Genomic DNA, 21,182 nt, shown 5'->3' on the forward strand with positions numbered 1-21,182 from the left:
TTCAGCATGGACAGGCTCACTGTGAGCCTTGTCAGCTTGGTTGCTCACCTTCCTGGACTTAGGGGGAGTTGGGAGGACCTTGGACTTAACATAGTGAAGAGAACCCTGATGGTTCTTTGACCTGGAGAGGGAGGGAGTGGGGGTATGGGTGGAAGGGAGGGGAGGGAAGAAGGAGGACGGGGGGAGGAGATGGAAATCTTTAATAAAAAAAATGAGAAAAAAATGGATCTCAAGATGAAAAAAAAACCTGCATTCTCTGAAAGTGGCAGACAATGAGGGCTGACTGAGAAGTCAAGGACAATGGCACTGGGTTTTGATCCTACTGCATGTACTGGCTTTGTGGGAGCCTAGTCTGTGTGGATGCTCACCTTCCTAGACCTGGATGGAGTGGGGAGGACCGTGTACTTCCCACAGGGCAGGGAACCCTGACTGCTCTTTGGACTGGAGAGGGAGAGGGAGGGAAATGGGAGGAGGCAGAAAATTTTAATAATAATAAAAAACAATAAAAATAAAGACAATGCAAAAAATAAGAAAACACACACAAAAAAGGAAAGAAATGCTATATTATCTCAGATAATGGAAAGCCAAAAACATTGGATTAAAAAATATTCTTAGCCTCTTTTTAGTATCTGCCTGTTAGGGTTGGCTTAGGAAATTCAGTTCATATGAATGATGGTTAGCTTAGGAAATGTGTCTGGGAAGTTGATATCTGATCTCTATGTGAGCATTCCACAACTACAAACAAACAAACATAATTCATTTCTTTTAAAGGGCTGGGAAGGAGAAAGCCAGATAAGGACTTGTATTCTCCTTTGTTTACTGCTTTGTGCCACAAACCAAGTCACTCCTGATGTCAGGTCTTGCCTGCCATGATGAACAGCATTTCTCTGAACTGTCAGCCAAAGTAAGTTTTTTTTAATTGGATATTTGAACACAGCTATGAAAAAATACATTGGCCTCATACAATGCTAGAGCCCTGTGCTAGGAGCCTTTTTAACATCTAGTGAATGGAGAATCGGAAAAGTCTGTTACTTTATAAATCCAGATAGACACCTGCAAGCTACATGCTGTGATTGGTCCACTATATATGTACTTTAGTGATTACTCATTCATGCTTGTGCAGCAGATAGTATAAAATTCCAAGACCCAGTCTAATGTATTAGGTTATTCCAGTCACTAAAGTAGGAGTTATTCCCTCTACTATGACACATATATTCTCAGTCATAGAGAAATTTCTCAAAAATTTCACATGCTTAGGATAGAATGTGAGCCTGGTAAATGTCTTACTGTCTGTCAGATGCCTCACCTCAGGAGGCAAAAGATCAGTGAATATTGTAGAATAAGGAAATCAGACAGAAAAAGTTATTTTTTTAAAAAATGAAAGCCTATAATATCTATTATGCTGTATCTAGTTATAAACTACACATCTTGAATTTCATTTTATTTTTTTTAAGTTTCTTCATTTTTTTTCTTTTTTTTCTCATGGTTTATTTTTTTATATTTAAAAATTTCCATCTCCTCCCCTCCTCCTCCCCCTCCCCTCCACTCCTCCTCCCCCTTCCCTCCCCTCCTTCTCCCCCTTCCCTCCCCTCCCCTCCACCCATACCTCCCCTCCCTCCCTCTCAAGGCCAAGGAGCCATCAGGGTTCCCTACTCTATGCTAAGACCAAGGTCCTCCCAACTCCCCCCAGGTCCAGGAAGGTATCGACCAAGCTGAGAAGGCTCCCACAGAGCCTGTCCATGCAGAAGAATCAGAGCCCAGCGCCATTGTCCTTTGCTTCTCAGTCAGCCCCCGCTGTTGGCCACATTCAGAGAGACGGGTTTGGTCGCATGATCCATCAGTCCCATTCCAACTGGAGTTGGTGATCTCCCATTAGTTCTGTCCCACCGTCTCCATGAGTGAACGCACCCCTCACGTTCCTGACTTTCTTTCTCATGTTCTCTCTCCTTCTGCTCCTCATCAGGACCTTGGGAGCTCAGTCCAGTGCTCCAATGTGGGGCTCAGTCATTTTCTTCATCTATCGCCAGATGGAGGTTCCCTCACGGTCCTGACTTTCTTTCTCATGTTCTCTCTCCTTCTGCTCCTCATCAGGACCTTGGGAGCTCAGTCCGGTGCTCCAATGTGGGGCTCTGTCATTTTCTTCATCTATCGTCAGGTGGAGGTTCTATGGTGATCTTGAATTTTGCAGGCAAATGGATGGAAATAGAAAACACTATTCTGAGTGAGGTAACCCAGACCCAAAAAGATGAACATGGGATGTACTCACTCATAATCGGTTTCTAGCCATAATTAAAGGACATCGAGCCTATACATTTGGGATCCTTGAGAAGATAATAAGAAGGTGAACTCCCAAAAAAAGATATAGTAATCCTCCTGGATATTGGAAGTAGACACGATCGCCAGGCAAAATTGGGAACTTGAGGGTTGGGCGAGACGCGGCCAAGGGAAGATGGGGAGAGAAAAGTGTGAAGGGGAGAATGGGGGGAGCTCGGAGGAATGGGATGCTTGGGATACAGGAAGGGTGGATATGGGAGCAGGGAAGCATATATCTTAATTTAAGGAGCCACCTGAGGGTTGTCAAGAGACTTGACCCTAGAGGGGTTCCCAGGTTTCCAGGGAGACGCCCCCAGTTAGTTCCTTGGGCAGCTGAGGAGAGGGAGCCTAAAAAGGCCAGTTCCTATATACATCTTGAATTTTAAAAAAGAAAATATTTTCTTATCAGCACTGCTCAAATGTTTAGCTATTTGTTTTTCAGTCAGAAATGACTACAAGAGATGTTCTAAGAAATATTCACTGGTTTCAGAAGGATAGAATCTAATAGCAAAGTTGCTCACATTTTTCACACATGATGGCTTAGTTCTCTTAAAACAGTGTGCAAGAAACACAGGATTGTGTGAAAGAAAGTCTTGTGCAACCTGGACAGAGGAGAGAAAAACAAGGCCACTTTAAATCTTCCATTACCACCTGTTTTTCCCCTTCTCACTCCTGAAAACCAACTTGCTACCTCTGAGACCCCAAGACAGACTGCAGCACAAGTGAAGGGTACATCTTAGGGTATTTGTTCAAGATTCAAGGGGTTGCTCCCAACCATGTTTGGAGAAAATGAAACATTTAACTGAGGCTAAAGCAGCTACCCTGTCCTTTTCTACTTAGCAAATTTGAAAGGAGATTGTGAAAGTTCTTGTAAATCTCTCCTCTCTCTCTCTCTCTCTCTCTCTCTCTCTCTCTCTCTCTCTCTCTCATATATGTGCATGCATACACACCTGTGTGCATGTATAGAGGCTAGAGGAAGACTTCAGGTGTCTGAATTATTCTTTTGAGACAATGTCTCTCATAGAATATGAAGGTGGACTGGCAGCAGGCAAGTCCCAATGGTACTCATCTCTGCCTCCTGTAGAGTTGGGGTTTCAGGCATGTCTGTGGCCATGCCAGGCTTCTTAGGTACCAAGATTCAAACTCAGGTCTTCATGCTTGCACAGAAGGTGTTCTTGTCTCTCCAATCCCTATTACAACTTTTCTATCACCAAGAAGATACACTGTACCCTTTGCTAAGCGAGTGATATGGCTCAGCGGTGAAAAGCATGTTATGTTTATGGAACACTTTGTCAGAGTCATCCTCATATCCTAGCCCACAGATACTTGCTCAGCCATGTTTGTTGCCACTTCTATTCACAATAACTATGGAAGAGAAACAACTTAAAGGTCAGTCAGCGGAAGAATGGATATGAAAATGTGGTACATATACACAATGGAATTCTATTCAGCTGTAAAGAAAAATGAAATAATGAAATTTGCAGACACATGGATAGAACTAGAAAATACACAGACTGAGGTAACCCAGACTCAGAAAGACAAACACCACATAATATCTCTCATCTGTGGATCCCAGTTCTGAATCATTAGATGTCACTATGTAACTTAGGAGTAACCACAGAAACCAGGAAAATAAAAAGGAACCATGAGGGGGAATGGCTCAAGAAAAGGAAAAGGTAGTAGGATATGGTGCTAAGAAGGGGGGAAATGGGAAAAATGGGGAGGGTAACTTTCTTAGGGGAGGGACAGGGAGGAAAGAGAAATACACTAAAGGTATTTGAGAAAGTCAAACACATGATTTTGTGTTAGCTTAAATATACACACACATATGCATGCATGTGAGTATGTGGTTGTGTGTATGTTTAATGAAGTTATGCCACGTGGTAGTTTGAATAAGAATGGCCCCCACAGATTATATATATGAATGCTTAAGTCATCAGAGAGGGGTACTATTTGAAAGGATCAGAAGGATTAGAAGGTGTGGCCTTATTAAAGGAAGTATGTAACTGGGGTGGACACTGAGGTTTCAAAACCCCATGCCACTTCTATCTGTGATGTAATCAACAGCTGTCCATCTGTTTTTCTGTCTCTTTGCTGTAGATTAGGATGTAGCTCTCAACTGCTTCTCTAGCATAATGCTTGCCATGTCTGTTTGCCATGCTTCTCACCATGATGATAGTGGACTGTAAATAACCCTCTGATAAATGTTTTCTTTTGTAAGAATTGCCTTGGTCATGGCATCTTCTCACAGCAATAGAACAGTGACTGCAATATGCCACATAGGGTCATAATGCTTCCCAACAGTCACAGACGAGCTAATAAAACTTCCAGTGCCAAGCATGGGAAATTTCCCTTCAAGTTGTTGGTGAAGGAGTCCAGGAGACTCCCAAAACAATATAGGCTATTACTGTTGACCTTGGCTGCCTCTCAGAACTTGAAGATAAGACTCTATTGCTGGAGACAATAGACTTGAAGGAGCCGAGTGCCTTTAATCCCAGCACTTGCAGAGGCAGGCAGATCTTTGTGAGTTCAAGGCCAACCTGGTCTACAAGAGCTAGTTCCAGGACAGACTCCAAAGCTACAGAGAAATCTTGTCTCAAAAAACAAACAAACAAACAAAAGACTTGAAGGAACAGCTGGAATTAGCTGGAAGCCACCTTCCTGAGGGCTAACTCTCATAGGGGCTATGTAAACTGTCAAAGGAGAAAAGCAACAAATAGTCCTGTTCAGCTTTAAAGCCTATGAATCACAACAGTGACCAGCCCAGCACAATATTCCCATTGGTGTAATAGTTGCACTTCTATCTGGGATGTAATCAACAGCTGTCTAACTAGACTTAGGCCCACTCAACAGGAGGGAATTCATGCTTTGCACTGTAAACCCAGTCAATTACTCAAGGCTGAAGAGGTCATAGGCCCTAGAGGAGAGCCTACTACTGCTACTTTTCTAAACCAGCATAGTTTCTCACTGTACACTAAATACTTATTCTTACAGTACGTGTAGCTCCCACCCTTCATAAAAGAAGCTTATTTTGCAACAGACCATTACCGAAATCATTACCTGGTAAAAATGCAAAGAACAACTGACTATGGGGTGCCCAACCCCAACTGATTCATCTACAATGCAGTCCCTAAGATTCAGGGAATATCACAGAAGAGGGCAGAAAAATTATAAGAGCCAGAGAATGAGGATGCATGTTGTGAGATAGTGTCTTCTATTGTAGATAGGAAAGATGCAACCATGAAATCTTGGAAATATGGCTTTCTAAACAAGACCTGCATAATGACATGCCAATATGGACGGGGAAATCTTTCAAACTTTCTATAGTACCCTTAAGTAATTAATTAATGGGCTCACACAGAATCTTTTGTATTTAAGTTTTAGGAGATGGGCTAGTCTTATGAATATTTCTTAGCACCCAGAACAGACAGTAACCATTTAGTGAACATTTGTATGAAGGAGGAAAAAAAGCCTTAGAGCCTCAGGTATTTAAAGTATGTTCTGAGAGTCAAGGAAAAGTAAAAAGAGAACTGTGACTTAATTTTACCCATGCTATCTGTCACACTGTACTATGTAAGAAAGAAGAGCAATACACGACACAAGGCCTATACTTCGTGTAATGATGTGATATTAAAACAAGACAGAAAAAGAACAACTTTGATGCTATTCTCTTTTTAATTACTATGTAGAAAGTGTGGAAAACATAATTAAAATGCAACTTTAAGAAAAGATAACCCAAGTACAAGATAAGATAGGGACAGATACAGAAAGTCTGGTCTTGCTTTAAGGGTGTTTCCAGAAGACATGAAAGCTTTCTTGAAAACATTTGAAAAAAAAAGAGGATTTAATTGTTCTTATATGGTTCTCTACTGTATGAGAAGAAGTTAATATACTGAAGTTAACTTACGGTGAGGGGAGCTCAAACCATTTGGAGCTACCAAGCAATGAAAATCAAGCTACATTGTCAGGGAATCTACTCAGGCCAACATTTTGAGGATCAGCCCACAGAAGATTCCAGATTCTTATTAATGCACAGGTTTTAATGTTAGCTTCTTCAAATATCATCATCTGATATATCTATCCACTTCTTTCTTATTTACCACAGACCCAAAACACAATATTTGGTATCCATCAAAAAAGTGAATTGTATTCAATCTTAATTCCAATCACTGTTCTTACCAGTATTAGCTTAGAAGTAGTATTAATACTTGAGTCAGTAGGATGGCAAACTGATACTATTGGTAAAAATAAGACAGAGGAGGGTGGCTAGAATACATGTTCACTTCTTGCTTCAAGGTAAAATGATCAGGTATAAAGCTCCTAAGGAGCATAACTGAGGTAGGGAAAGGAGATTACATAGATCACAGCATTCATTCCTGAAAGTAGGTCAGCATACTACAGTTGTCTTGAGCACCATACCAGTGATATTACACACAAATAAATATAGGAATGGCCCCTTCTGGAAGTATGGCAGCTCAGGACATTACCCGCATGGCTTCCTGAATGTGGTCCTGCCGAATCAGTTCTGCTGAGCAGTCCATGTACCATTTCAAACAGCGGATGAGCTCCCTGGAAATAGAACATTTATAGAAATTCCATTTTAATCAAAAGGCAATGAGTCTCAAATTTACATTTAGTCAAATGGAAAATAGCAAAGAACTGTCAAATAGGAAATAATATTCTGCTGATGAGCTAAAGTGATGGATCCATCACAGCTGTGGAATTTTCACATTATCGGAGAGCAAACATTCTCTGTCCATAAGGAGCTACAGAATTTTTATCAGTAGTTATAAGCACTCTTTCCCACTCTAGTTTTTCCCCAAACTTAGATCATATTATGTATTTTTATTTGTCTTAAGTTGTAGTATCTCCAGAACATACAACACTAACTAGCACACTGAGTAAAAGTATACTAATGCCACTCCATTCCACACCTCATTTCCCAAGGACCAAGCCACCTCAGAGCAATGAGTTTACTGAGTTAAAAGTATTGCAATGTAAAAGAGCATAGGCTGGTTTGAACTTGTGATCCTCCGTCTCTGCCTCCTTCAGCAAATTCTACCAGCGTGTACCACCACCACTGGCATTATGACACACAATGATGCCTATGCCATGCCTTTTAGTCTCTAACAGGATATATCCATGAAATTGTTTTTCTTAACACAATAACTGTTAATGTTACTAATATCTCAAGTAACAGAACTAAATTTGTGGCAAGTATAATAAAGCAGCTATAATAGTTTCATACAGGAGGGATGGGGAAGGCTTAGAAGGAGAGAGTACTGGGAGAGATGACTGGAATTAGGGGGCATTTGGGGAGTAACCTGGAAACTCTGCAATGGAAATTCCCTGTAATCTGTGAGGGTAACTTCAGTGAAGACTTCTATCAATGGATGTTGTGTAATGTTTTTGTTCTTTTATTCTTTGGATTTTTGGACTCTTTCGGGAGGAGAAAGACTTCAGGAGCCAGCCATCCAGCCAACCAGCTACACAGCAAGCCACAGAGTCAGAAACAAAGAAAGGAATACCGGAATAGAAAAAGATAAAAGGCCAGAGGCAAAAGGTAGACAGGATAATTTAAAGTTAAGAAAAGCTGGCAAGAAACAAGCCAAGCTAAGGCTGGATGTTCATAAGTGACAATAAGCCTCTACGTATGATTTATCTGGGAGTTGGGTGGAGGGCTGCCAAAAGACCAAAAGAGCCAAAAAGAGAAATAAGAGTAAACCACAACCAACAGCATTTGACCAATGTGGGGCCTGTATTTCCATGTAGAGCCTGAGAAAGCTCAGGGAAAAAAAAGTACACTGTCTATTGGCAAGTCCTTGAGCAGCCAGTACTTTAAATGGGGACAAAACCAAAGTAAAATCACAGATACAGCACAAGCACCGCATTCTAGAGCTCTGGGAAGACTGAACGCAGTTCTTGATGAACCTCCAACCAAGACGCAAGCTTCAAGCTTGGCTCTCACTGAGAAGAGGGCAGAGTCAGCCAAGAGAGCTGTGCAGAGGATCAGGTGTAGCTTAACAGTGTAAAGTTTGCTCCTGTGATCAAAAGAGACTAAAAGATACACAGTAAAAAAAAAAAAAGTCCAGATGGAAAAAAAACCCTCTAAATAGATTCCAGTGTGTTTTACAATGTGCATAGGCTTAAGAAAGAAAGAAAATGGGTATAGGCAGTTATAGAAAGAAATAATTTTAAAAAAATGAAGTCTTTAAAGAGATAGTAAAAGTTATATAGAAGAAAAAAGCCACATAAAGATTGCTGAGAGACCTGGAATTGAAAGAGGGATTGCTGAAATAAACCAGCATAGATATTTTAATAATGCCTTAACTTTAAAAAAGTAAAAAAAAAATGTATTTGTCAAATGGAAATTAAAAAATGCTTTGGATAAATGGTTTTCCTTTTGTTTCCACAGGAAACAAGAGGCTGTGGATTCATTCCAGGATGATATGAATCAGGTTTGATCAAGGGAGCTCGCATGAAACTTGATAGGTGATATCTATCAACAAAGGTTATAACTGGTCTTCCCAGGACTCGTTCATTACCTCAAAAATTTCCCAGGGACCCTAAAGATGCTTTGCCCACATTCAGCAGGAAACAGTCTAGAGAAAACAATGTCCACATTCCCAAGAGCTCAGTTGTGGGAAGCTTTAGGTTATTTGGTGAGCCATGGATGTTTGGTAAATTTAGGGAAATATAGAAATATAGGAATGATAAAATAAAAGGGTAGATTACTAAATCTACTTTAAACTAAAACCAACTATTAATCTCAAATGTTTTGCATTGGTATTGACTTGTATATTAATACAAATTTAAGGTAATTTTTCTTACAACACACTGTATATGTGTTTTTACTCTTGCTTAAAGGATTTTTGTATACTGACACCAATTTAAGGTTATTTTTGTTACAACATATTGTATATATGTTTCTGCTCTTGTTTAAGGTGTTGTACCTAAGCAGTTCATTTAAAAATGTAAGGTAAAATTCTAGTTTTTGAAAGCTATTATTATGAACTATTTAGGATAATCAAGAAACACAGCTCAGTGGTTAGTCATCTATAACAATCAAATCTGTAGATAAGCTAGGTATGCTTTCCAGATGATAAAGATATATTTTAGATAGACAGATGGCCTTCAAACCTTTCAAAGACCTACAGAATATGGCATTTAAAATGCTTTGTCAATTTAGGAATTTTCATAACAACGAGACACATCTATTCCTCACTACCAATTTACTTCAGAGATGATGGACATTGAAGAAACCTGTTATGGAGTTTGTTTTCAGTGTGGCAAGACTAGACATTTGGGAAAGAAGCTGCTCTTGTTTAGACTGCTTGACAGTATGTTGTACAAACTGGACATGCAGGACCCACAGGAAAATAACTGGTGAACTTTGCCCCCCAAAAAAGGCGGGATGGTCCTTCAGTGTTCCTGCTTCACAGAAGAAACTGCCAGACATTCTACAGGACACAGAGGAAAGTGACTGACAAACTGCCAAAACCAGTGGGAAAATCTTTCAAATTTCCTGCTTCATTGAAAAGTTTGCCAGATACTATAGGCCTGTAGGCTAACTCTGGAGGCCCCAACATTGAAAAGGAACTCTGGGTGACTGTTCAAGTAGTCAGATGTCTCTGTCATTTCTAAAGTTTTTGGAAGTCATTTGCAATGCAATTTTAGTTTACTTAAATACTTTTATATTTTCCTGCTGCCTTTGATGGAGCTGAAGACTAGACAGTTATAGTGGCAATTTCTTTAGATATGATAGAAAGTAAGTAAAAAGAAATTGGATTTACTAAGATATGATAGATTATAAAGCATTTTCTTTAAATTTACAAGACACAAATGAATTGGAATTTGGTACAGTGTGAATGTAATCTTTACTTGATAAATGTTCTTGTTGTATATGGTCTTACATGTTAAGGTTAAAACATTTCATGTTTGTTTATAAAAAGCTATAAATGTTGGGGAATATTATTTTAAGGCGTGTTACATTTGTTTATGTTGCATTTTTAACTCTGTGAAGCTATGTTATTTTGTCTGCCTAAAACATCTGATGGTCTAATGAAGAGATGAATGACCAATAGCGAGGCAGGAGAGAAGAACAAACAGGGCTGTCAGGCAGAGAAGATAAATATGAGAAGAAATCCAGGAGAAAAGGATCTTGGAATAAGAGAAGAAGGAGGAGGACTTCAGGGGACAACCACCCAGCAAATCATGGAGTAAGAAAGGTATAAAGGAATGGAAAGATAAAAGCCCAGAGGCAAAGGGAAGAATAATTTAAAGTTAAGAAAAGTTGGCAAGAAACAAGCCAAGCTAAGGCTGGGCATTTATAAGTAAGAATAAGCCTCTGTGTATGATTTATTTGGGAACTGGGTGGTGGGCCCCCCAATAGCTGAAAGAATAAAAAGAGTGAAGCCGTCAACAAATGGAGGATATAGTCTGAACTCGCCACCTTCTGTAAAAAGGCAAGGCTTCCAGATTGGGACACCAACCAAGGCACAAAACCTCTGACCTACAATCTGTGCTGCCTGGAAGATGTGCTAGGGTAATGGTGGCACAGTGGTGTAAGAGGTTCTTCTGTCTATGTGTTGCTTTCATTGGTTGAATAAAGAAAACTGCCTTGGCCTTTTGATAGGACAGAACTTAAGAGAGGTGGAGTAGGCCGGACTGGATGCTGGGAAGAAGGGCAGTGTGGCAGATGCCATAGTTCTCCTGCCCAAGACGGATGTTGATTAGAGTCATGCCAATAAGTCACAGTCAAGTGGCAATACACAATACTGGAGATGGGTTAAACTTATATGTGAGAGTTGGCCAATAAAAGGCTAGAGATAATGGGCCAGGCAGTATTTCAATGAATACAGTTTCTGTGTGATTATTTCGGATATAAACTAGCCAGGTGGCGGACGCAGTCCGCTGCTCCTCCTCCTATAGCACAGAACTTGTGGGAGAGGCCACCAATGACTGGTTCAGCTTTAGATCCATGCCAAAAGAGGGAACCCATACCTGATACCAGTGCTTGGATGGCCAGGAAGCAGAGGCAAGACAGCCTAGAGATTCCAGATAGAACCAAAAACGAAATGGAAAAACAAAGTCAAATGAATCCTAATGGTATTCTGCTATGCTCATAGATTGATACCTACCCCAGTTGTCATCAGAGAGGCTTCATCTAGCAACTGAAGGGAGCAGATGCACAGTCCCACAGCCAAACATTAGGAAAAATTTTGGGATCCCCACCCCAGAGGGGGATGAAAGATTGTAGGAACTAGAGGGGTCAAGGACACCACAAGAACACAGCCCACAGAATCAACTAAGCAGGGCACACAGGGGCTCACAGAGACTGAAACAATTATAGACCCTGCATGGGCCTGCGCTAATTCATACCTTATTGCTGTATAGCTTGGTGTTCTTGTGGGGCTCCCCAAAGTGGGAGTGGGGCCTGTCTCTCACTCCTTTGCCTACTCTTAAAACCTTTTTCCTCCTACTGGGTTGCTTCATCGAGCCATGATATGAGGATTTGTGCTTGGTCTTACTGTAACTTATTATACAGCGTTCAATTGATATCCCTGGGGGACCTGCTACTTTCTGAAGGGAAATGAAGAAAGAATGGATCTGGGAGAGAGAAGAGGTAGGGGAAGGAAAACTGTGGCTGGGTTGTTATATACGAGAGAAGAATAAATTTAAAAAATTGAACTCTTAAAAAATAAAAACAAACCACAGGTCTGTGTAAAGGAACCGAAACGAATTGCCCTTCAGAATAAGCTTGAGTAGTAGAGAGAATGCCACAACTAAAGGAGCCATGATCAAGCCTTGAAATGGGAAAGCATTTCATTGAAATGGGAAATGCCCTGTATAGTATGAGGAGGTCTTGAAGGAAAGAGCCTTCAAACTTAAGGAACAAATGGGGTTTCTGAGTCTTACAGGTTTCCAGAGTGAGTGGAGACGCTACTTCTGACATGGAGGAAGGCACTAGATGAGACCACAGTTTAAAGATGGCTTGTTCTTAGCATCAGAGGAAGCTGGGCTTCCTCTAACAGTCACAGAAAGTGCCTGTTGGTTCTTGTTCTTAGGGATAGGCTACAGAAGATATGTGGCCTGATTTCTTCCGTATGGCCACATCTAATCTGTCTCTCTCTCTGTCTCTCTCTCTCTCTGTCTGTCTCTCTCTCTCTCTCTCTCTCTCTCTCTCTCTCTCTCTCTCTCTCTCTCTCTCATTCTCTCTGAGCATAGGCCTCAAATTCAGAGATTGGCCTGCTTCTCCCTTCCAGGGGGTGTTGGGATTAAAGGTATGCACCATCACCGCCTGACCACATCTAATCTCTCTCTCTTTTTTTTTTTTTTTTTGGTTTTTCGAGAGTTTCCCTGGAGTTTCTAGAGCTTGTCCTGGAACTAGCTCTTGTAGACAAGGCTGGCCTCAAACTCAGAGATCCGCCTGCCTCTGCCTCCCGAGTGCTGGGATTAAACGCGTGCGCCACCACTGCCTGGCTATAGTACCTTATTTTTAAAGTGGCAGGTCCATGATCTAACTAGAAGGTATATACATTTTCATAACAAGAGATTAACAGAGGTAAAGGGTATAAGCTATGGGCTGTACTAGCATACAGTATTGCTTTCATAGGCATATTATATAATCCCACTATGCCTCATTCTACTCACTGGACATATGGAGGAAGAAACAGTATATCTCAGGGTTATTGTTGAAAACTAAGACGATGATACATAAAACACATAGTGTCTACTCTCCAATGTGCCATCAAAATCTAAGAACACTGCAGTTTTGCCACTGTTAAGCTTTATTTATGGCACTAAAAATTATACTAATTTCATAAAATGGCAACATCTTATTTATCTAATGTTCTTAGCTAATTTTTTTCACATGAAGTATCTTTTTGTTTTATTTGGTCTTTGTTTGGAGTGTTATAATGTTGGCCTCTCATGCTTCTCATCCAAACAAGACTGAACGTCAGTAGCTTTTCCACCAGTTCTTAAAAGAAAATGCACAGTAGGTATGTGATAAACTATATTTTAAGCTCCAAGCAAAAGCCTGCTGCTCATATTTTATTTGTTGTGACTGACAGGTACTCTAGGATGAGGAAAAAGGGCACTTGTTTTTAGCCACTTATTTATTTGTTTATATTTATTTTTTTATGAGAAGCTCTACCTTGAGCAGTAAGGTAAGAAAAAAGAATTTAAAGGCATTCAAATTGAAATAAAGAAGAAAAAATATGTCTACTTAGATCTCACATATGTCCATTTCTTATTGTTCCACTAGTCATCATGATTGTGTGAGTGTGTGTGTGGGGGTCACTGAAGATCTCATAAAAAATGTTAGCACTAGGGTGGATAGCTGGAAAAAGACCTGAAAGGGAGCAGATAGTAGAACGCATGGGAAATGGCCGTCAAGAAGAGAAATGCTAGGCTGATAAGGTTTAAACACAGAGAGGGTTAGGAGGAAGGGTTAAGGGAAAGTGAGGGTATAAGAAATTATATGGAGAGAAAGACTGAGTGGGAGACAAAGATCTACATGCCAGTCTGGGCTGCCCTGGCCCAGAGAAGAAAACAGGGGCTTACCGATACTGCAAGGCAACTGGTGGATGGGTTCTTTTATGGAGAACAAATATATAGTGGGGTACGGAGGAGAGAGATAGAATGGTTCATGTCTTGTGAAGAGAGGCAGATCCAAAAAGGTGAAGGTAGTAAGGAGTTGGCTGAGGTTGGTGGCAAGCCTGTACTCATGTCTGTGGCTCCAGTTGCCACCAAAGGCAGAGAGGTAGGGCTGCACAGAGTAGGTCCTGTCCCTCATTGACGGCCACACTTGAGAGAGTGGGCCCTGCACCTCGCATGAGCAGTTTGACAGAACTGACTCTGTTGCTGAGGACAAGGGCAAGCTGGCCCCAAGGGCATGAAAGTGGGAAAGCTAGTCCGGCCCCCTTGTCTGACACGTAGTGAGATGGATGAGGGAAAGATGTCCTCCCCCCATCATTACTTGCTGCCTGTATCAGGCATGAAAGCTGAACCAGTCCCTCACCAATTGCAGCACTAGAAAGAGCAGGCCCTGCACTTTACCTGGGCTACACAGTAGAACTGGCCCTGCTAGCATGGTAAGCCAACCCTGAGGGTGTGAGTGTAGGAGAGCTGGCCCCACTACGTGTCTATCTGCAGCAATGTGGACGGGGAAAAAATGCCCTCTTGCCCCTTACCACCTGCAGCAGTTATGAAAATGAAAGGGCTGGCCATGCAACCGGCATGGGCAGCATAGTAGTGCTGACCCTGTGGGCGTGGGCATGAGTGAGCTTGCCCTGAGGTCATGGCTGTAGGAGAGCTGGCTCTACCCCTTGTCTTCCATGTGGTGATGAGGGCAAGGGAGAGATGCCCCTTCCCCTTTGCCCCTTGTGCCCTGCGGCAGGCAAGAAAACTGCCCCTGCCAACTGCAGCACTCAGGACAGCGGGTCCTGTACTTCATCTGGGCAACACAGTAGAGCTGACCCCGATGATGGGTGCATGGGTAAGCTGGCCCAGAGGACATGAGCATGAGAGATCTGGCCCTGCTCCTTAACTGTCATATGGTGGCATGGGCAAGGGAGAGAAGCGACCCCATTCACACTCCCTAAGGCCGGTGGCAGGTGGGAGAGCTGTCCCTGAAGTTATGAGAATGAGAGAGCTGGTCCTGCCTCTCACCAGCTATAGCACCCAGCAGAGTGGCCCCTACACCTCACCTAGGCAACACAGGAGAGCTGGCCCTAGGGTGTATATGTTGGCCAGCCAGGCTCGGGAAATGAGAGCAGGAGAACCAGGCTTCCTTTAGCTGCTTACTTCATAGGGTGAAGTGGCTGGGGCAGTGCTGGAGAGTTCACCCTGGTATTGAGGATGCAGGAGAGCCATCTGCTGACCAACTCAGCAACCACCAAGACCCAGGAACAGAGTTATGAGTTGGCCCATCCTAGCATCCGCCCCATCTGTGATATGTTGGAACGCAAGAAGGGGCTGGTCCTGAAGATCCAAAGTTGCAGAATCTCCACAAAGCAATAACAGGATATCCAAGAGGAGCCCCAGAGAGGGCCTAATATCAGTGGTGGAGCAGAAACCAGAGACTTCAGAACCAGACCAATGACTCAATGCAATGAACATTTGCAAGTAATTATATGTGGACTAAAGGGTATACTCTGTGACTCACTGAGTCACACTATGGCTTCCACAATGAGACTTTTCCTTTTTTTAAAAAAAAATCTCTTTTAAATTTTATTTATTTTTCCTGGTGGGGGGTTACAAAGGTAGAGGGCAGACGGGAAGGGAAAGGGAGATAAATAGGATCAAGATGAATGATGTTAAATACATAAAGAATCAATAAAGAGTTAAATTGGAAAAGAGAAATTATATGGATACCTACTATTCTATAAGCTATTTCAAAAATATATTTTAAAAATGAATTTGAATGGAAATAACCTACACAAATGGATGGCAATCCCAGAAGCCATAAGCAATCAAACAAATCCCACTGGTGGATACGTCATACCTCCCTGTAAGTTGTTGGCCAGGAAGGTACAGAGACCCCAAACAACACAGGCTATAGCCACTGCTCTGTAATTGATAAGACCTTATTTCTGAAGATACCACACACCTTGGCTGCAGGACATAGAGAAGTCAAGCTGGAGCTGAACTGGAAACTCCCTCCCTGCTGGCTGTCATGCAGTGCCAGAAGATGCTACCCAAGTTGCAGGAGTTGGGGACAAAATTCATCAACTGTTTTACCCAGCAGAGGACCTGAACTGCTATAATGCTAACCTGCCAAACAAGATGTATGCCCACCAGTGTAATAGCATTTTGAGGTTAACCAAGTGCACTCTAATTGAATTGGAGGCCTGTTCCACAAGAAAGAATTCAATGACTACTACTGTAAGCCTGATTAAAACAGAACAAAAACAAAAACATGGTTGGAGAGGTATTATTATGGCTGTTTTGCTAAATGGACATGATATCAAACTGCCTCTAAGTATTTACATTTATACCCATACACAAGAGCTACTCTCAATCTTAACATACAAGCTTCTTTTTGTAGTGGATGGCACTGAATGCAAAAACTCACGGCTACTCAAAGTCTGAGAATAAGTGACTGTTGAGTTCTCATCCCTACACAGGACGTCTATATCACCCTCTTTAAGGATCAAGGAACATAAAGGAAGAAAGGGTAAAAAGAATATAAGAGCCAGATGACAACAAGAAGGGCTGTTATCTTCTGGGCACGCCATGACCATTGCAATAGTGAACTAATAGCTCCTGCAGTTGCCAGCACTGGGTATGCACAAGACTGAGGCTGTCGACAGCCAGTCAAAGATAGGGGAGAGACTCATGGAGCTCTATGCCTCCTGGGAAACTACTAGCACTGATGGATGCTGGGCAAAGGGAAGCTATGGGGGTGCTTGGAATCTAGCCTTAGTTCTCTGGCAGAGCACCGAGTGCTCTTAACCAATGAGTCTTTTCTCCAGCTTCCTATTGTTCATTCTTAAAAAGAAAATTCTGATATACACTACAACATGGTGACTTTGATGACATGGTAAGAGAAACAAGCTACTCTTTTGAGGTACTTAAGAGCAGTTGAAATTCAAAGACCAAAGTATAATGTTTTTCAGTAGCCGTGGAGACTGACAAGTATAACTGTTAGATGTTACAGAGTTTTGGTTTGTGAGATAAAAAGAATTTTGGAGATGGATGGAGTTCTTGTGATGACTCTATAACAATATGAGTAAATTATTTTAAATCTGAAAATGGTTGTGATAGTAAATTTTATATTATATATTTTTAAACCACAATTATAAAAGTAACATTTGAAAAGTCAGCTAAATGAATGCTGGCTACAACTGAACTTTTTAAATTTTTGATTTTCTATTCAAATCATATTGTAATGATAACAAATTAAACTTACTTATATGCCAGGGCTCCAGCAAAGTGCTTTTGGATATATGTGTCCATCACAGGTCGGAAGTGAAAATATTTTATGTCTCGAAGCAGGTTAATGATGAACACCTGAGAAGACAGAAAGATGGCCACCATGGTTTAATTAGAGGCCTCAGAAAGATCCCTAGGAGGGAACGGACTCTTGTTCTTCAAGAGCAAACTGTTAGTGTTCCCTATGGGAACTAACCATGAGATTTCCATTATCTATTTTTTATGTCTTATTTTTTCTTTCATTGACTGTACAATTCACAGCTGTACCTTCTCAGCTTGTGCCTATGTTACCTGGAGCCTCTCCATTCACCACAATGATGAGTGGTGCAGTATCATCAGGGACAGATAATACAATACCTGTGTGAGTGACATAAACACTCAGGTGTTCTACAGAACTTAGAAAAGTGGGCAATCAAAGCCTGTGGAAGGCTGTGCTCTTCCAAAAAGGGTCTCATGACCAGGGAGCAATGAAGAAAAGCAAAGCCAGAGAATCATTCTAGCTTTAGCTTCAGTTCTCTATCACTTAGACTGGAGCACCAATTCATCTTGAATAAACAACTCTCCTGTGGGACTGTAGATATTAAACAAAGTGTGCCAAACACCATTAGCACTCTCAGTTGATATCAAAGTAAGAGTTGTATGTGCTCTAACTGCTGAGCCTTCTCTCCAGCCCTCAAATCCAATTCTTCAAATTGATCTCGGAGGGATCTGATGGGTAGGTTGGCTGGTTAGTCTTCCTTGGGTAATAATCCTCAGAGCCTTTTTTTAATTGAAAACAAGTCTTCTGCTAATTCAGTCTAGTAAGTTGATTCCTTTAGATATTTTTTGAAACGTGATGTTAATAATTAATAAAGAGCGCATGCCCGACACTTCCTGAATGACCAGGAACTGGAGGCTGGATATCCCAGTGCCTAGGGTAGAACCAAACACGACTGGCAAAATAAATAAATGAAATTTTTCCTAATGATGCTCTGCTATATTCATAGATCAGGATCTAGTCCAGTCAACATCAGAGAGGCTGCCTCTATCAGTTGATGGGAATAGATGTAGAGACCTACAGCCAAACATGAGGAGAGAGAACATAGGTCAGAGGTTTCTATCATGTCCCTCCCCTCAGAGCTCAGGGAACCCCTAAAAGAGGAGGAGGAGGAATTGTGGGAGTCAGAGGGTTGAAGACACTGGGAGAACACACCCTCAGAATCAATTAAGCAGCGTTCATGAGGCTCAGAGACTGATTTGACAATTGTAGAACCTGCGTGGGTCTACACTAGGTCCTCTGCATATATGTTATGGTTGTTGGCCTGGTGTTTTTTTTCGGGGGGACTCGACACTGGGAGTGGGGGTTTCTCTGACTGTTTTGCCTATTCTTGGGACCCTTTTCATCCTACTGGGTTGCCTTTCCCAGTCTTGATGAGAAGGTTTGTGCTTAGTCTTATTGTATCTTCTTGTGCAGTGGTCTGTTGTTTTCTGGGGGAAAACAAGGGAGGGGGAGTGGGTCTGAGGGGGCTGTAGGTAGGGGAATTGGGAGAGTGGAGGGGGAATTGCAATGTATTGTGTGAGAGAAGAATAAAAATAAAAAAAATCAAAATTCAGGAAATGACTTACCAGAGACTGAAAAACCAAAAGGCCGTATTTCTCTGTATTATCGTCCAAAATCACAAAGAGTGTATCTAATATATCCTGCAGAAACTGAAACAATACAAGAACAAAGGGTTCATATAACTTAAGATTGTTGATACATGGTCAAATTTTCATATAACAATGATTTTTAGCTCCCAGTAAACAACAACAAAAATCTTGAAAGCATGGCAAAAACCCTCTAGTACCTGTCTCTACCTAGATAAGGGATAACAAGGTGGACTACTGGGGTTATATATAGTTTAAGGATCTTGCAGAAGACCTATCATTGGGCAAATGCTAAACTTCTAAGGAAAGAGTAACCACCAAAATATCTTAGGAGAAAGGAAAATGCAGCCAATGAGGACTCTCAATGTGGATAAAAATCTGGCAGTATTATTTGTTGTTAGTTTTTATTTTGTTAAGTACATGCCTGTTTTTGAAGTTGCAAAACTAAGGTAGATAATAGTAAGTAACAATGAATGCTTGGAGCACTGAAAAATGAAATCTATTATCTTGTCAATCAAAGCATATAAATGATACATTTATAACTTATATCAAAACAATATGAGGTAACTTAGGGTTGTTCCTCCACTATCTTCAGGAGAGCTTGGTCTACTGTATAGTATTTCCTGGTGGACTTCTGTATCCGGAAGTGCTTGGTACAATCTCAAGCTAAAACCAACAGGGCAAAGTGCTACCCAGAAAATTCCTTAAAATACAACTGGAAAAGACTGTGTTTCATTAACTGAGAAATATCACAAAGATACATAGAGAAAGGATCTATACTAGAGGGTAAGAAAGAGTTCCTAGTACAGACCCCAGGTAAGAAGAAGGTCCACAGGTAACAGTTACATGCATTAACGGACATTACTCAGAGTGTTTATAATCAAAAGCCCAAGCTCATGTGTTAGAGAGCTATAAAGTTTGGAAAACAGGAAAGACCCAAAGAAAGAAGAAAACAAAGACATTTAGACAGCACGGCCACTGGGATTCACTCTGAGAAGATACTTTTTTACCACTATCCTTTAATATTATTTCTGTGGGAAGTAAAACAAATCATTAAATAGGGTTTAAATTTAAATGCAACAAACCTTTCCTTGAAAAAAAATAAAGTAGCTAGAAAAGAAACTGGAAAAAACAAAAACAAAATAAAACAAAAAACCTTGACATTCATCTATTTTGTATTTAGAGAAATGGTCTTAGAGGCTTACTGGCAGAAATAACAGTGGAGGCATTCTGCCCATATTTTTTCTTCAGACAGTGTGCCTAGACTGAGTGAGAGATATACCTTAACAATTTCTTCCCCACTGACATGCCGCAACCGCCCGAGGATGTCCATGATCCGATCTGGGAAAGCTTTCCATTTCAGCAGAGCGAGAAGGTCCACTAGAAGGCAAACCCAGAGGACAGTGAACCTCATAAAGTTGAGCAAGGTTCAGATTCTTTTAGACAAAGACAAATGAAATCTAGGGAAATAGAACTAGTTGTGACTATAACGTATTTAAGTGCTAAAAAACGGGGGGGAGCAAAGATGTAACTGTGCACCATGGATACAACCCCTAGGAACTACAAAAGCCATGGATAGCTTTGTGGGCTATTACCGTTGAGTGATTCTTTCAATTTCAAAAGGAAACAGAAAAGGTCTTTACTTTGTCATTAAGAAGCAGTCTTGATCTCAACACACACAAGCAATGTGGAACCAGCAACAGAAAACAAAGGAGGGAACCACTTTGCAGGTACCATTACCTACCATTCTGTGTGAGTTTGGTAGAAGAAAGTTGTGTAGAAATGAAGAAAGACTCTTTGGTGCTACGCTGGAAGATGAGGCTGGAGGGAATATTAGGGCAGCCATTGTAGTCTTCTTTGCAGCAGGGCAGGCCAAGGTACAGGGCATGGTTGTTAAATGTGCTATTCTCATCACACTGTAGGTAAACACAGAGAACAGAGGATGTTTCCTAAGCAACTCAATATGCAAAAACCAAGTCCCAGGGAACTTGAGTTCATATTTATAACTTTCTTCCTAAGGTTGGACCTTGGGTTGTAGGTTCTCTTACAGGACTGCTTTCTGTTCATGATTTTCCTAGAACATGATAGGATCTGTGACCTCTATCTGATATATAAGCAACTTTGGTTAGCAGCTATGTTGTGGCAACTAACAACACCATGATCTCAAATAGCAAGGCTTAGAACATTTTAGTTAAATTAATAATGGCACAGAAGAGCTGGTAACAGATTTCTCTTTACTGAAGTGAGAGGTGGGAAGCAAAGGGCCTGCTGGTATTAGCTGTGGGAGAAGGGCCCCTTAGAAA

General features: G+C 41.2%; 1 protein-coding gene across 1 annotated transcript in view; it reads right to left on the reverse strand.

Moving 5' to 3' along the window:
• Dock3 (dedicator of cytokinesis 3) overlaps positions 1 to 21,182 on the reverse strand; it is a 337,144-nt gene that overhangs the window by 98,022 nt on the left and 217,940 nt on the right. The window contains exons 18-22 of the mRNA XM_038322276.1: positions 20,624 to 20,795; positions 20,162 to 20,259; positions 18,859 to 18,942; positions 17,231 to 17,331; positions 6,801 to 6,882 (exon numbers count right to left, since the gene is read on the reverse strand). Of these exons, the coding sequence (XP_038178204.1) occupies positions 6,801 to 6,882; positions 17,231 to 17,331; positions 18,859 to 18,942; positions 20,162 to 20,259; positions 20,624 to 20,795 (537 nt within the window). The remainder of the gene's footprint in view (positions 1 to 6,800; positions 6,883 to 17,230; positions 17,332 to 18,858; positions 18,943 to 20,161; positions 20,260 to 20,623; positions 20,796 to 21,182) is intronic.

This window comes from Arvicola amphibius, chromosome 3, assembly GCF_903992535.2.
Source record: "Arvicola amphibius chromosome 3, mArvAmp1.2, whole genome shotgun sequence".
NCBI classification, from domain to species: domain Eukaryota; kingdom Metazoa; phylum Chordata; class Mammalia; order Rodentia; family Cricetidae; genus Arvicola; species Arvicola amphibius.